The sequence below is a fragment of the Entelurus aequoreus genome, linkage group LG01 (assembly GCF_033978785.1).
Source record: "Entelurus aequoreus isolate RoL-2023_Sb linkage group LG01, RoL_Eaeq_v1.1, whole genome shotgun sequence".
Taxonomy (NCBI): Eukaryota; Metazoa; Chordata; class Actinopteri; order Syngnathiformes; family Syngnathidae; genus Entelurus; species Entelurus aequoreus.
This window is the reverse complement of record NC_084731.1, coordinates 60,804,207-60,816,714: the sequence shown is the minus strand read 5'-3', so window position 1 is coordinate 60,816,714 and position 12,508 is coordinate 60,804,207. Positions and strand designations below refer to the sequence as shown.

The following is a 12,508-nucleotide window of genomic DNA, read 5'->3' as shown; positions in this document are numbered from 1 at the left end:
TTCGGCGGAGGCGGGTCATGGCAGAAGTGCATTGTGCGTCATGGCAGAAGTGCATTGTGGGTCATGGGATGCTAACTGCTGCTACATCCGTAGCAATTAAAATGGATTATTTCAACATTGGCGGTAACTTATAAAAACTGAGAAGGGCTGAACTAAAATGGCACGAAAAGGAAATGATATACTGCAGATTACAAGCTGGACGTAGTGAAATATGCAGCAGAAAACAGCGCTCGAGCAGCAGAAAGAAAGGAAACGGCGCATACCAGAGGCGACACCGGGGAGGAAGATTTCATTGGATTTAGCGATCGGGAGTGACAGATTGTTTGGTAAACGTATAGCATGTTCTATATGTTATAGTTATTTTAATGACTCTTGCCATGATGTGTTACGTTAACATACCAGGCACGTTCTCAGTTGGTTATTTATGCGTCATATAACGTACACTTATTCAGCCTGTTGTTCACTATTCTTTATTTATTTTAAATTGCCTTTCAAATGTCTATTGTTGGTGTTGGATTTTATCAAATAAATGTCCCCCAAAAATGCGACTTATACTCCAGTGCGACGTATATATGTTTTTTTCCTTCTTTATTGTGCATTTTCGGCCGGTGCGACATATACTCCGGAGCGACTTATAGTCCGAAAAATACGGTATCTATCCATCTATCTATCTATCTATCTATCTATCTATCTATCTATCTATCTATCTATCTATCTATCTATCTATCTATCTATCTATCTATCTATCTATCTATCTATCTATCTATCTATCTATCTATCTATCTATCTATCTATCTATCTATCTATCTATCTATCTATCTATCTATCTATCTATCTATCTATCTATCTATCTATCTATCCATCCATCCATCCATCCATCCATCCATCCATCCATCCATCCATCCATCCATCCATCCATCCATCCATCCATCCATCCATCCATCCATCCATCCATCCATCCATCCATCCATCCATCCATCCATCCATCCATCCATCCATCCATCCATCTATCTATCTATCTATCTATCTATCTATCTATCTATCTATCTATCTATCTATCTATCTATCTATCTATCTACTTACACTCTCAATTACAGCTTTGCCTTCGCAATTATTTTATTTCTTGTGTAAAAGTTTTATTTTATATATATATATTTTTTTATTTCGTTTTATTTCTTTGATGCGCCTGAAATAGTGGAAGAACATCACAGTAGCTCCTTTGATTTCTTTCATTTTACTTTATTTTTGGTATTCTTCTCAACTTTTCCTGGTTGTTTTTTATCACTTATCTTTTCCATAAACCACTAATTATGGTTCTTGGGCGTTTTTGTGTGTTTTCGATACTTTTCTTTTTCTTTTCGGGCCGTTTTTGTGTTTGGCTTTGATCAGTTGAGCAGCCGGCCCTTTGTCTACACACGCGAAGAGATGTTTGCGCTCTCCTTGGCAGCGCTTTGGGAATCGCGGCCTGACATTCCCGTGGAACTACGGAAAAAGCGCCGGGGATGCCGTGCAGGCACAAAGATGAAGGAGTGGAGAAGGAAATTTAGCCTGCAACTCCCTCTGTCCTCATGGGGAACGTGCGGTCTTTGGCGAATATAATGGACAAATTGTTCGGGCTCGTCCGAACTCAAAAGGAGTACGCCGTGTGCAGTATCATGTGAGACTTGGCTACAAACGGACTTACCGGACCATAGCGCGTCTCTATGCGGCTTCACAACCTCACTTTCTGATAGAGACACACTCCTGAGCGGTATGAAGAAAGGCGGTGTGGGATTGCCATTTTGGTGAACAAGAGGTAGTGTAATCCTGGACATATTATTGTAAAGGAGTGTGTTTTTATGCCGGACATCCAACTTCTGGGTGTTGGAATTCGGAGTTTAGTTCTGTAATCTTCATCGGAGTGTACATCCCTCTTTATCCTTTCCATCCTTTGTAACTGAGCTACTGTGTGGAACAATCTCCCTTGTGGAAGAATAAAGTTTGTCTAAATCTAAATCTAAGTCTAGGAGAGCCCTAATCCTAACATACAGCACCCTCTGGTGGTGAGAAGGTATGACAACCAACCTCGTTTCTCCCCAAAACAAACGACACATCAATAGTCAAGCTGATGGTTGAATTATTTTATTGCCGCCAGGTCACACACTAGTTGATGGCTTGATTCACTCTGTCAGATGTGGTGCAACTATGTTTGGAAAATGAGCATGTATACTAATTTGGTATGCTTAATTTAGCCGTGGAGCCTCTTCCCCGGGGACTGTGGCAGCTCATTGAAGTGCATCTTGGAGCCTGTGAAGAAAGGAAAATGTGGTTCCGCTACGTAACCATTGCACATTGATCTTTCCCTCCTCTCATGGACTTAACTCTTACTTGAAATCGCCACCGTCCAGCAGGCTCTTGTAGGTCTCAATCTCAGCTTCCAGTTTCATCTTGAGGTTGAGCAGCGCCTCGTACTCCTGAGTCTGCTGGTTGATGTTTGCGCGCAGATGTCCGAGCTCTTCCTCCAGACGTAGAAGAATGGTATTGTACTTCTCCATTTCCATGTTGTTACGTAGCTCTGTGTTGCGCAGTGTGTCCTCAAGAGAGGCTTTCTGATGGTGCATCAAACAGGACTTGTTATTCCAGCTACTTGTGGACAGATAAGAAACATATTTGATGTGCGCTTACCAAACTCTGTTGAGACGCGAGCTCTATTTCCAGAGTCTGTATCTGTCTGGTTAAGTCACTCCTCTCCATCTGTGCGCCCTGGAGTGCCTCTGTGTTCTGTGATACCTGCGCCTGAACATCTTCTGTCTAATGACCAGGGAATGAAAGACAGCATCGAATTAGAACACTTCCAACTTGATGCGTGATGAACCTTTTGTAGCGTGTCCTCACCTGAGTTTCATGCCACCGTTTCAGATCCGCTGCATTCTTTAGCGCAATCTTCTCATAGTTCCCCCTCATGTCCTCCATGATCTGGGACAAGTCCTGACCTTTGGGAGCATCAACGTCTACTTGCACTCCTGACTGGGAGATCTGGTTCCTCAGCTCCATCACCTCCTGCACGGCACACAAACAAGAACATCAATGCATAGTATAATGTTTATAAGTAACGTATGTTAGGTCACTACCTATTAGTGCTGTAGTGAGTAATGAACAAGTTCACTTGGAACTTGGAAAATTATAGTTTGATTGTCCAAGGTGAGTGGAGTGTGTGGACGTTGGAACGGTTCGAATCGGTTGAGAAATGTGGGATATGGAGAGGTTTGTGTATTGCCCATTCATTGAAAAAATTCCTGGAAAACAGGGAATTTTGGGAAAAAGAAAACATGTTTTGCGTTCCATATATGGGAAGAGTAGTGTGGATGGATGGTCGAAAGGTCGGGATCGGGTTTACAAATTTGAGAGTTTGGACACTGCAGAACTATGAATACGTCCGTTCATTTGAATGGGAATTTCCTGGAAATTTTGGAATTTCGAAAAATCTGGATGTTTTGAAAATTATGATACTAGCACAATTGTCCTAGATGATATGAATGGGTTGGTGTGGACATTTTTGGAATAGGTTGAAAAATGTTGACATAGTAACAGTGTGAATTGAGAATGGGTATTTTGAAGTTCCTGGAATTTGGGGAAAAGTGGAAAAAATAGGAGCATTTGTTTTCCCAACGAAGAGGAATATTTTGAAGGTGGAATGGTCAAAAACGGTTGAAGATTGTGGACTGTGAAAACTTTCCAGGAAGCGGTGAAAATAGGGCTTTGGAAAAAAAAAATTTAACTTAGGGTCCAAGGTGAGTGGAGTGTGTGGATGGTGGAACGGTTCAAATCGGTCGAGAAATGTGGCATATGGAGACGTTTGTTTTGATTTTACATGGGAGGAGATTCCTGGTAATTCCGGGTAATCAGGGAAGTTTTCCAAACCGGAAAACATGCAGGATTGAATGTCCAGGGTGAGTGGAGTGTGTGGATGTTGGAACGGTTCAAATTGGATGAGGAATGTGGGATAAGCACTAAATTTTAAATTTTTCCATTCATTGTCAGTTGGGAGAACATTCCTGGAAATTCTGGGAAAACCGGGAATTTTGAAGGAGAAAATATGTTTTGCGTTCGGTATATCAGAAGAGTAGTGTGTGTGGATGGTTGAAAGGTTGGAATCAAGTAAAACGATGAACTAGAACTAGAACTATGAATATGTCCATTAATTTGAATGTGAATCTCCTGGAAATTTAGGAATTTTATGAAAATTGGGAATTTTTTGACAATATTGATTCCAGCACAACTGTTCGAGAAGATATGAATGAGTTGGTTTTGGAATGTTTTCATTTGGTTGAAAAATGTTGACGTAGTAACAGTTTGAATTGAGAAAGGGTATTCGGGAATTTCGGGAAAACCAAGAATTTGTATGGAAAAAAATTAGGAGCATAGCTTGTTCCAATTAAGTGGCAAATTTTGAAGATGGAATGGTTGGAATTTATTGGAAACGTGGTCCGTGAAAGCTTTGTAGAACCAGGAACTCTGGGAATTCCTGGGATTCTGAACTTGGTAGTTTGATTGTCCAAGGTTTTGAATCGGGTGAGAAATGTGGGAAATGCAGTAAATGTTACATTCCTCATTCTGGTTCAAACTGAAGAAAAGAGCTATACAAATAACTGAATGAATATATTTGATCTGGCCTCAGCCCTGATCGTAAACCATCGAGTTTGTCTTCATTTTCAAAATATTACAACAAATAATAACAGCACTCCCCATGTTAGCATGAAAACACAAATGATAATTCCCAAATAACGTTGCTGGAGTCTCTTTTCTGTCGATAAATGATGACAACATTGTGTTATTTAGGTTGAAAAAAGTCACACTTAAGACCCTTGGGTCTAAAACTGGTCACTGCCGAAAAAATCATATCAATTAATATTTTATAATATTATATTTTTAAAAAAAAAATATTCGCTTCAACCCTAATTAGGACTTTTAAAGTTTAGATTTTTCAAAATATAACATTTATCTCTCCACACTCGGCCCCAACATTTGTGGTAAAATGTGTTATGTGCAAAACTGAAGGACGACCTTGAAGTACACTGATTAAAGTGTACTGCACACTCACGTTCTCATGGTTCCTCTTCAGGAATGCGAGCTCCTCCTTCACAGCCTCAATCTCACTCTCAATGTTCATCCGGCTCATGTTGGTGTCATCAATCACTTTCTTCAGCCCGGCAATGTCGGCCTCCACCGACTGGCGTATTGCCAGCTCCGTGTCAAACCTGTAACACCGACAAACACTTCACTGTATCACACACATTAATCAAAGTCCTTAAATGACAACACTGGCAGTCAAAGAAGTTACATCCCGCTACTTTTTCCCCCAGGTTTAAACCCTGCGGCTTATAAAATTGTGCAGCTAATTAACAATTTTTTTTCTGCTGTATGCAATAGTTTCCGTAAAACACCAACAGAGACACTGAAAAGGTGTGTTATTGTTTGTGCTAAGGCGCCATCTTTTGGACGAGTTCGCTCACTGCAGGTGCTGCGGGTTGAAAATGCGCTTCCTGTTTCGGCCCGTTCATAGCATTCTGCTCGAAAGGATTCTTCATTCATCACTCCAAGCGACGTTTTGTAAGTTTTACAATATAACCAAAACAATTCATACTTACTAAACCGACCCATCTGTGAGGAGTATTTTCATGCATATTTGTACGTGCTATCGTAATGTAATCAAGCTAGCTTCGGTAGCTTTGACAACTATGCTAACATGTTCCCAAGTGTCTATGTGTCTACCTTACAATGGAATTTTTTTTCTGTTGTTTCAGTTTGGTAAAATCCCCAAGACATCACCGTGGAGTTATTGAGTGTGTTTAGCTGATTGGAGAGCAGCTAGTGGGTCCATGACCATGACTTCTGTTTTGTTTGATCGGCCGTTTTACTGCCGTGTTACAGGCACCGTTTGGAAACAATGCATGGAAATAAACATTTACAAAATATATCTGCTAATTTATGTAGACATATTGATTTAGGGCAAATAAACAAGAGAATGAAGTGAAAAGGACATACTTCACTTTGAAGTCATCCGCAGCCAGACGGGAGTTGTCAATCTGCAGCACCACGCGAGCATTTTCCGCTATCTTGTCAAAGATCTGGAAAGGAACAAAGGGACAAGTTTTAGTTGATGTAGTCTTGGTGCTCCGTTGACGTTTCTTGAGGACTCTGCTCCTAAAATGATGTGCAACTAGATGAAGTCATTCCTGAAGGAAGTGCGTGTGAATGCTCCAATGCTGAAGTTGAAGTGAAATGCTGACAGAATATAAGAATAGTTTAAATGTTGGATTGGTTTCAATGTTGAAGAGTTTCAATTTCCAGGAAAATCGGAATTTGGTTTGGAACTTGGGAACGTGTTAGTTTGAATGTCCATGATGAGTGGAATGTGTTGATGTTGGAATGGTTTAAATAGGTTGAAAAATGTGGGAATTGTGCAACTTGGAAAAATGACCCATTCATTTCAATGGGAACTTCCTGGAAATTTTGGGAAAAGCAGGATTTTTTTTGTAAATGATTAAGAGCATGAATGTCCTGAATGAGCTGAATTTGTTGGTGTTGGAATTGTTTAAATCCATCAAGAAATGTTGAAGTAGGAACAGTTTTTTGATCGAGAAATGGTATTACAGATTTTCGAGAAAACCGGGAATTTTTCAAGTTCTTAAACCAACTTGTTTTTTTTTGTCCTGACTAAGAGGAATGTTTTGACAGAAAAATGTGGGAATTGTGCAACTTGGAAAAATGTCCCATTCATTTCAATGAGAACTTCCTGGAAATTTTGGGAAAAGCTGTATTTTTTAGGAAATGATTAGGAGCATGAATGTCCTGAATGAGCTGAATTGGTTGGTGTTGGAATTGTTTAAATCGGTCAAGAAATGTTGAAGTAGTAACAGTTTTTTTATTTATAAATGGTATTACAGAATTTCGGGAAAACTGGGAATTTTTCAAGTTCTTTAACCTACTTGTTTTTTTTCCCTGACTTAGAAGAATGTTTTGACAGTGGAACGGTTGAAATGGGTTGAAAAATGGGAAAGGAGTCATCGCACTAAAAAATAAAATAAGGTTAGAAAAAACAGGAATTCCTGGAAATTTGTTGAACGTGGAACAATGGTTGTCTGAATTTCCAGGATGAATTGAATGTGTTGAAGGTGGAATGGTTTGAATCGGTTGAAAAATGTGGAAATGGTGGAAGTTTGAAAAATGGCCAATTCATTTTAAATGGGAAAAATGTCCCGGAAAACTGGGAATTCTGGGAATTCTGGGATTTTTTGGAATTTGTCAAGGGAAAGACTGCAATTACCAAATAGGCTGAACAGTTTGAAGTTAGAACTGTTTGAATATCCAGGATGAATTAATTGTGTTGAAGGTGGAATGGTTTGAATCGGTTGAAAAATTTGGAAATTGTGGAAGTTTGAAAAATGGATCATTCATTTTGAATGGGGAAAATGTCCCTAAAGACTGGGAATTCTAGGAAATCCGGGATATATTTTTTTGGAATTGTTGAAAGGAAACACACAATTCCTGAATAGGCTGAATATTTTGAAATTGAAACGGTTTGAATCAGAAAAAAATTTTGGAAGTTGTGGTACTTTGAAAAATATCCCATTCTTTTCAATGGAAATTTCATGGAAATTTGGGAATTTTGGGAAAAGCGTGAATTTTTGGGAAAATGCTAAAAAAAAAAAGTCATGTTCTGAATGAGTTGGTGTTGAAATTTTTTAAATCAGTCGAGAAATGTTGAAGTAGTAACATTTTTAATTGAGAAATGGTATTATAGAATTCTTGGAATTTCGGAAAAACTGGGAATTTTTTCAGTTAAAAAAACAACTTCCTTTTTTGTCCTGATTAAGAAAAATGTTTTGATGGTGGAACGGTTGAAGTGGGTTGAAAAATGTAGAAGGCGTAGTCAACAGAAAAAAGGGTGAATATAGGGTTCGAAAAACTGGGAATTCTGTCAATTCCTGGAATTATTTTGAAATTGCAAAAATTATAGTGTGAATGTCCAGGATGAGTTGAATGTGTTGAAGGTGGAATGGTTTGAATTGGATAAAAAATGTAGGAGTTGTGGAACTTTGAAAAATGTCCCATTCTTTTCAATGAGAATTTCATCGGAATTTGGGAATTTCGGGAAAAGCGGGACATTTTTTGAAAATACTAAAACATGTAAATGAGTTGAAATGGTTGGTGTTGTAAATTTTCAAACCAGTCGGGACATGTTGAAGTAGTAACATTTTTAATTGAGAAATAGTATTATAAAATTCTTGGAATATCGGAAAAACTGGGAATTTTTTCAGTTACAAAAAAAAACTTTGTTTTTTATCCTAATTAAGAAAAATGATTTGACAGTGGAACTGTTGAAGTGGGTTAAAAAATGTGGAAGGAGTATTCGCCAGAAAAAAGGGTGAAAAACGGGATGCGAAAAACCGGGAATTCTGGGGATTTCTGGAATTTGTTTGACATTGAAAAAATTATAGTATCAATTTCCAGGATGAGTTGAATGTGTTGAAGGTAGAATGGTTTGAATCGGATAAAAAATGTGTGAGTTGTAGAACTTTGAAAAATGTCCCATTCTTTTCAATTGGAATTTCATGGGAATTTGGGGATTTCGGGAAAAGCGGGAATTTTTTTGAAAATGCATACAATGATAAATGTTCTGAATGAGTTGAAATGGTTGATGTTAAATACTTTTAAATCAGTCGAGACATGTTGAAGTAGTAACATTTTTAATTGAGAAATGGTATTATGGAATTCCTGGAATTTCAGAAAAACTGGGAATTTTTCCTGTTCAAAAAACAACTTCGTTTTTTGTCCTGATTGAGAGAAATGTTTTGACGGTGGAACGGTTGAAGTGGGTTGAAAAATGTGGAAGGAGTAGTCGCCAGAAAAAAGGGTATGCGAAGAACTGGGAATTCTGGGGATTCCTGGAATTTTTTTGAAATTGAAAAAAATGGTCGTGTGAATTTCCAGAATGAGTGGAATGTGTTGAAGGTAGAATGGTTTGAATCGGTTGAAAAATGTGGAAATGGTGGAAGTTTGAAAAATGGCCAATTCATTTTGAATGGGAAAAATGTCCCGGGAAACCTGAAAATCTGGGAAATAAATGAATTTTGGTGTAGAAAACCATATGTGTGAATGCTTTGGGAGCATTCACACAATGAGAAAGCCATGTGCAGATGTCTACATGTGTGTGAGGACCCAGGAGTCAGATTACACAAAGGGGGCCATCCTGGAACCCTGGGAAAGAGTCAACCCGCGTAAATTCCAGTCTTCCTCATTTCTTTATGCGCATGTGTTTGTGTGGGCGCAATTCTTGGTGGTTTTATGCGATTTTTTTTCTTCAATGTCCGGCAGGACAGGGAAAACACACACCACCCATTTATGAGTGGAGAAGAAACATGTGGCATTAGAGACGCTGGGAGAGAGAGTGGGACAAATATGTGACTTGTGAAGCTGATTGTTACGCTCACACACACCACATGCTCACACACACATAGTCACTCACACACATACTCACACACTCACATGATCACACACACACATAGTCTCACACACACATGCTCACACACACACATAGTCACACACACACACATGCTCACACACACATTGTCACACACACACATGCTCACACACACATAGTCACACACACACACACACACACACTCACACACATGCTCACAAACACACAAGGTCACACACACACACGCTCACACACACGCATGCTCACAAACACACATGCTTACACACTCACATGCTCACACACACACACACACACACACACACACACACACACACACACACACACACACACACACACACACACACACACACACACACACACACACACACACACACACACACACACACACACACACACACACACACACACACATAGTGGAGCACAAGATCCTTGGTGCCACACATCTGTTTGACATTGAGGCCCAGGGGGGAGTGGTGCAGAATGTGGAAGTTGGCCCCCTGCTGGTGACTCATCAGGGGGAAGTTCTGACCAACTTCTGCTATGAAACACAGATTGATGGTGGGGGAGGGGAAGCGCGGGGCCGCCACACCCTTCATTCAGATGCAGGAAACTCGATAACTTTTTGAGGGCCTCTTCTTTACATAAGTATTATCAGTGGCGGGCTGTGCCTTCAGTGATGTTCTACGTAGCCCAACTTTAATGGACACCGCATACACTTGATGTCCCCACATAAGAACTAGTAGACAGAAACACACTTGCACACTACTGGCCATTGAAACACATCAATAGTGGACAAAACAGGCTGATTTCCGGCGCATTTAAAAATGATTCCAATCGAATGGCCTTGCAAGTATATATCTGTAAATGAATCTTCTTCAGCCAATGTGTGGTAAAAAAAGCGAGTCTATATCAAATGTCTCTGCTCGCCAAGTTACTTAGACTTTGATTTAGACTTAGACAAACTTTAATGATCCACAAAGGATTTTTGGTCGTTTTTACCATGCATTACTGTAAAAATGGGACAATTATAATTTGAAATTATGGTGACTGAGCTGGAATTTTATTATTTTTTTCCACATATTTTTTTACAGGGCATTACTGTAAATTGAAAAATTATACTACTGTTATTTTTTACAGTACAATTCTGGCAACTGAGCTGCTTTTTTATTTATTTATTTATTTTTACCGTAAAATCTATGGTCATTGTTTTTTTTGTTTTTTTTGGTAAAATTCTGGTGACTGAGCTGGAAAAGGTTATTTTTTCACTTATTTTTTATAGGGCATTAATGTAAATTGAAAAATGATACTACAGTTACTTTTTACGGTACAATTCTGGCAACTGAGCTGCTTTTTTTTTTTTTACCGTAAAATCTATGGTCATTGTTTTTTTTAATCGAATAATTATACTTATGTCTTTGGTTTTTGGTTTTGGGGTTTTTTTTGACCGTAAATTTTTTTACCGTGCAGTAATGGAACAATTATAATGGTAAAATTCTGGCGACTGAGCTGGCAATTTTTTTTTTTCTTAATTTATTGTTTTACAGGGCATTACTGTAAATTGAAAACATTATACCACTGTTATTTTTAAGGTAAACATATTTTTTAACATGCGGTTCTGTTGATTTGCAGAGCACTTCCTGCTTTGGCAAGTCCCAACTAGTGCCCACAGGAGGTGTTCAACATGTGGCAACCTAGTGAGGCGTACTGACAACAACTCGTCACCTGATTGGCTGTGGCAAATGTCTATCAACTGTATGCCAACTTACACTGCACAGACCGCCGCTTTTTTTATTCAGAAGGCCTCCGGCAGATTTCATGCAACAAGCTGGTTGGATTAAAGCTCTATCTAATGTAAAAATGAAAAATAAAGTTCACTTTGATCAATTTATGATCATGATTTAGGTGAGGCCAGCAGAGGCCTTGCTGCCCCCCACTAAACAATATTAATTTTCACACCAATGTCAACCACGTTTTTAACTTCGGGAACCTGTTTCCATATCTCTATTCGGACCTTTTTGCCGCACCCACCTGTTGACGCAGGTCTTCAATGATGGGTTCGTACTTGCTGTAGTCTCTCAGGTCGGGCCCTCCCGCCTTCAAGGCCGCCCTGATCTTCATCTCCAGCTCCTGGTTGGCCTGCTCCAGGTTCCTCACCGTCTCGATGTAGTTGGCCAGGCGGTCGTTGAGGTTCTGCATGGCTCCCTTCTCGTTGCCGGTGATCCCCGCTCCCTGGCCGCCACCCGCGGCCACCGAGCCCCCGAAACCCGAACCCATCCCGCTGCTCACCCTGAAGGCGCTGGAAGAGGAGATGACGGGAGCTCCGGAGCGCAGGGAGGATGAGGACACGGAGGAGATGCGGGCATCCCGGCCGCCGGCGCCGCCGTAGATGCTGGCGGACTGGTACCGGGGCGAGATGTGCGAAGCAGAGACCTGCTGGAAGTTGGACCTCCTGTAGCTCATGGTGAATCAGTTTCTGCGTGACAGAGGAAGGGAAGTAGAGGCTGTTGCTTGGTCGGCTTGAAAAGAGGCGATGGCAGCAGGAAGTGGGGAACTTATACTCCTCCCTCAATCATGGCCCCCTTCTAGATCCTGCCCACCGCAACGTCGCCCCATTTCTTATTTCCCTCCCCTCTCTCTCTCTCTCTCTCTCTCACTGCCCACATGTTTCCTTTTGTCACCTCGTGTATCTTTCATCGCCATGGAAACATAGCCGTACGAACCAAACACGGGAACTATGCAAATGCATCCATTTGCTTCAGAGACTTGAGATGAGAGGCAAATGAGGCACGAGCTCGAACTGAAGCACAACTTTAGGCTGGAATGTTATCAGAGGAGGAATGGCGCCTGCTAGTTTGCTGCAGACTCCCAAGTTTGGTCAAACTGACACAAAACTAAACACAAAAGGAGATAAAGGAGCAAGGTCAGCTTTTCTTTCTGTGCTCAGTGAAAAAAAGCATGTTTTTTGTTTTTTAAACCAGAGTATCAGATTTACAAAGTTAACTGGATGACCGCGCCTGCAATTGT

At 40.2% G+C, this 12,508-nt stretch overlaps 1 protein-coding gene across 2 annotated transcripts; it reads right to left on the bottom strand.

The window, feature by feature from the left end:
• Positions 1-2,112: 2,112 nt before the first annotated feature.
• LOC133655414 (keratin, type I cytoskeletal 18-like) lies at positions 2,113-12,028 on the bottom strand. Of its 2 annotated transcripts, none has more exons than XM_062055551.1 (7): positions 11,513-12,028; positions 6,025-6,107; positions 5,081-5,237; positions 2,875-3,039; positions 2,665-2,790; positions 2,368-2,588; positions 2,113-2,286 (listed from the first exon to the last, which is right to left on the bottom strand). In XM_062055551.1, exons 1-7 carry the CDS (start codon positions 11,942-11,944, stop codon positions 2,265-2,267), a joined length of 1,206 nt encoding a protein of 401 aa, XP_061911535.1. In that variant the 5' UTR covers positions 11,945-12,028; the 3' UTR covers positions 2,113-2,264. The 2 variants fall into 2 exon arrangements, with proteins under 2 accessions (XP_061911535.1, XP_061911544.1); XM_062055560.1 differs by having other exon boundaries at positions 2,120-2,286; positions 2,362-2,588.
• Positions 12,029-12,508: the final 480 nt, after the last annotated feature.

Excerpts from the sequence above, each read along its gene's own strand:
- LOC133655414 (XM_062055551.1), bottom strand. The coding sequence starts at position 11,944 with ATGAGCTACAGGAGGTCCAACTTCCAGCAGGTCTCTGCTTCGCACATC. Across the intron at positions 6,108-11,512 it reads TTGAAGACCTGCGTCAACAG|ATCTTTGACAAGATAGCGGA; the intron begins GTGGGTGCGGCA and ends GTTCCTTTCCAG. Across the intron at positions 2,589-2,664 it reads TCGCGTCTCAACAGAGTTTG|AAAGCCTCTCTTGAGGACAC; the intron begins GTAAGCGCACAT and ends ATGCACCATCAG.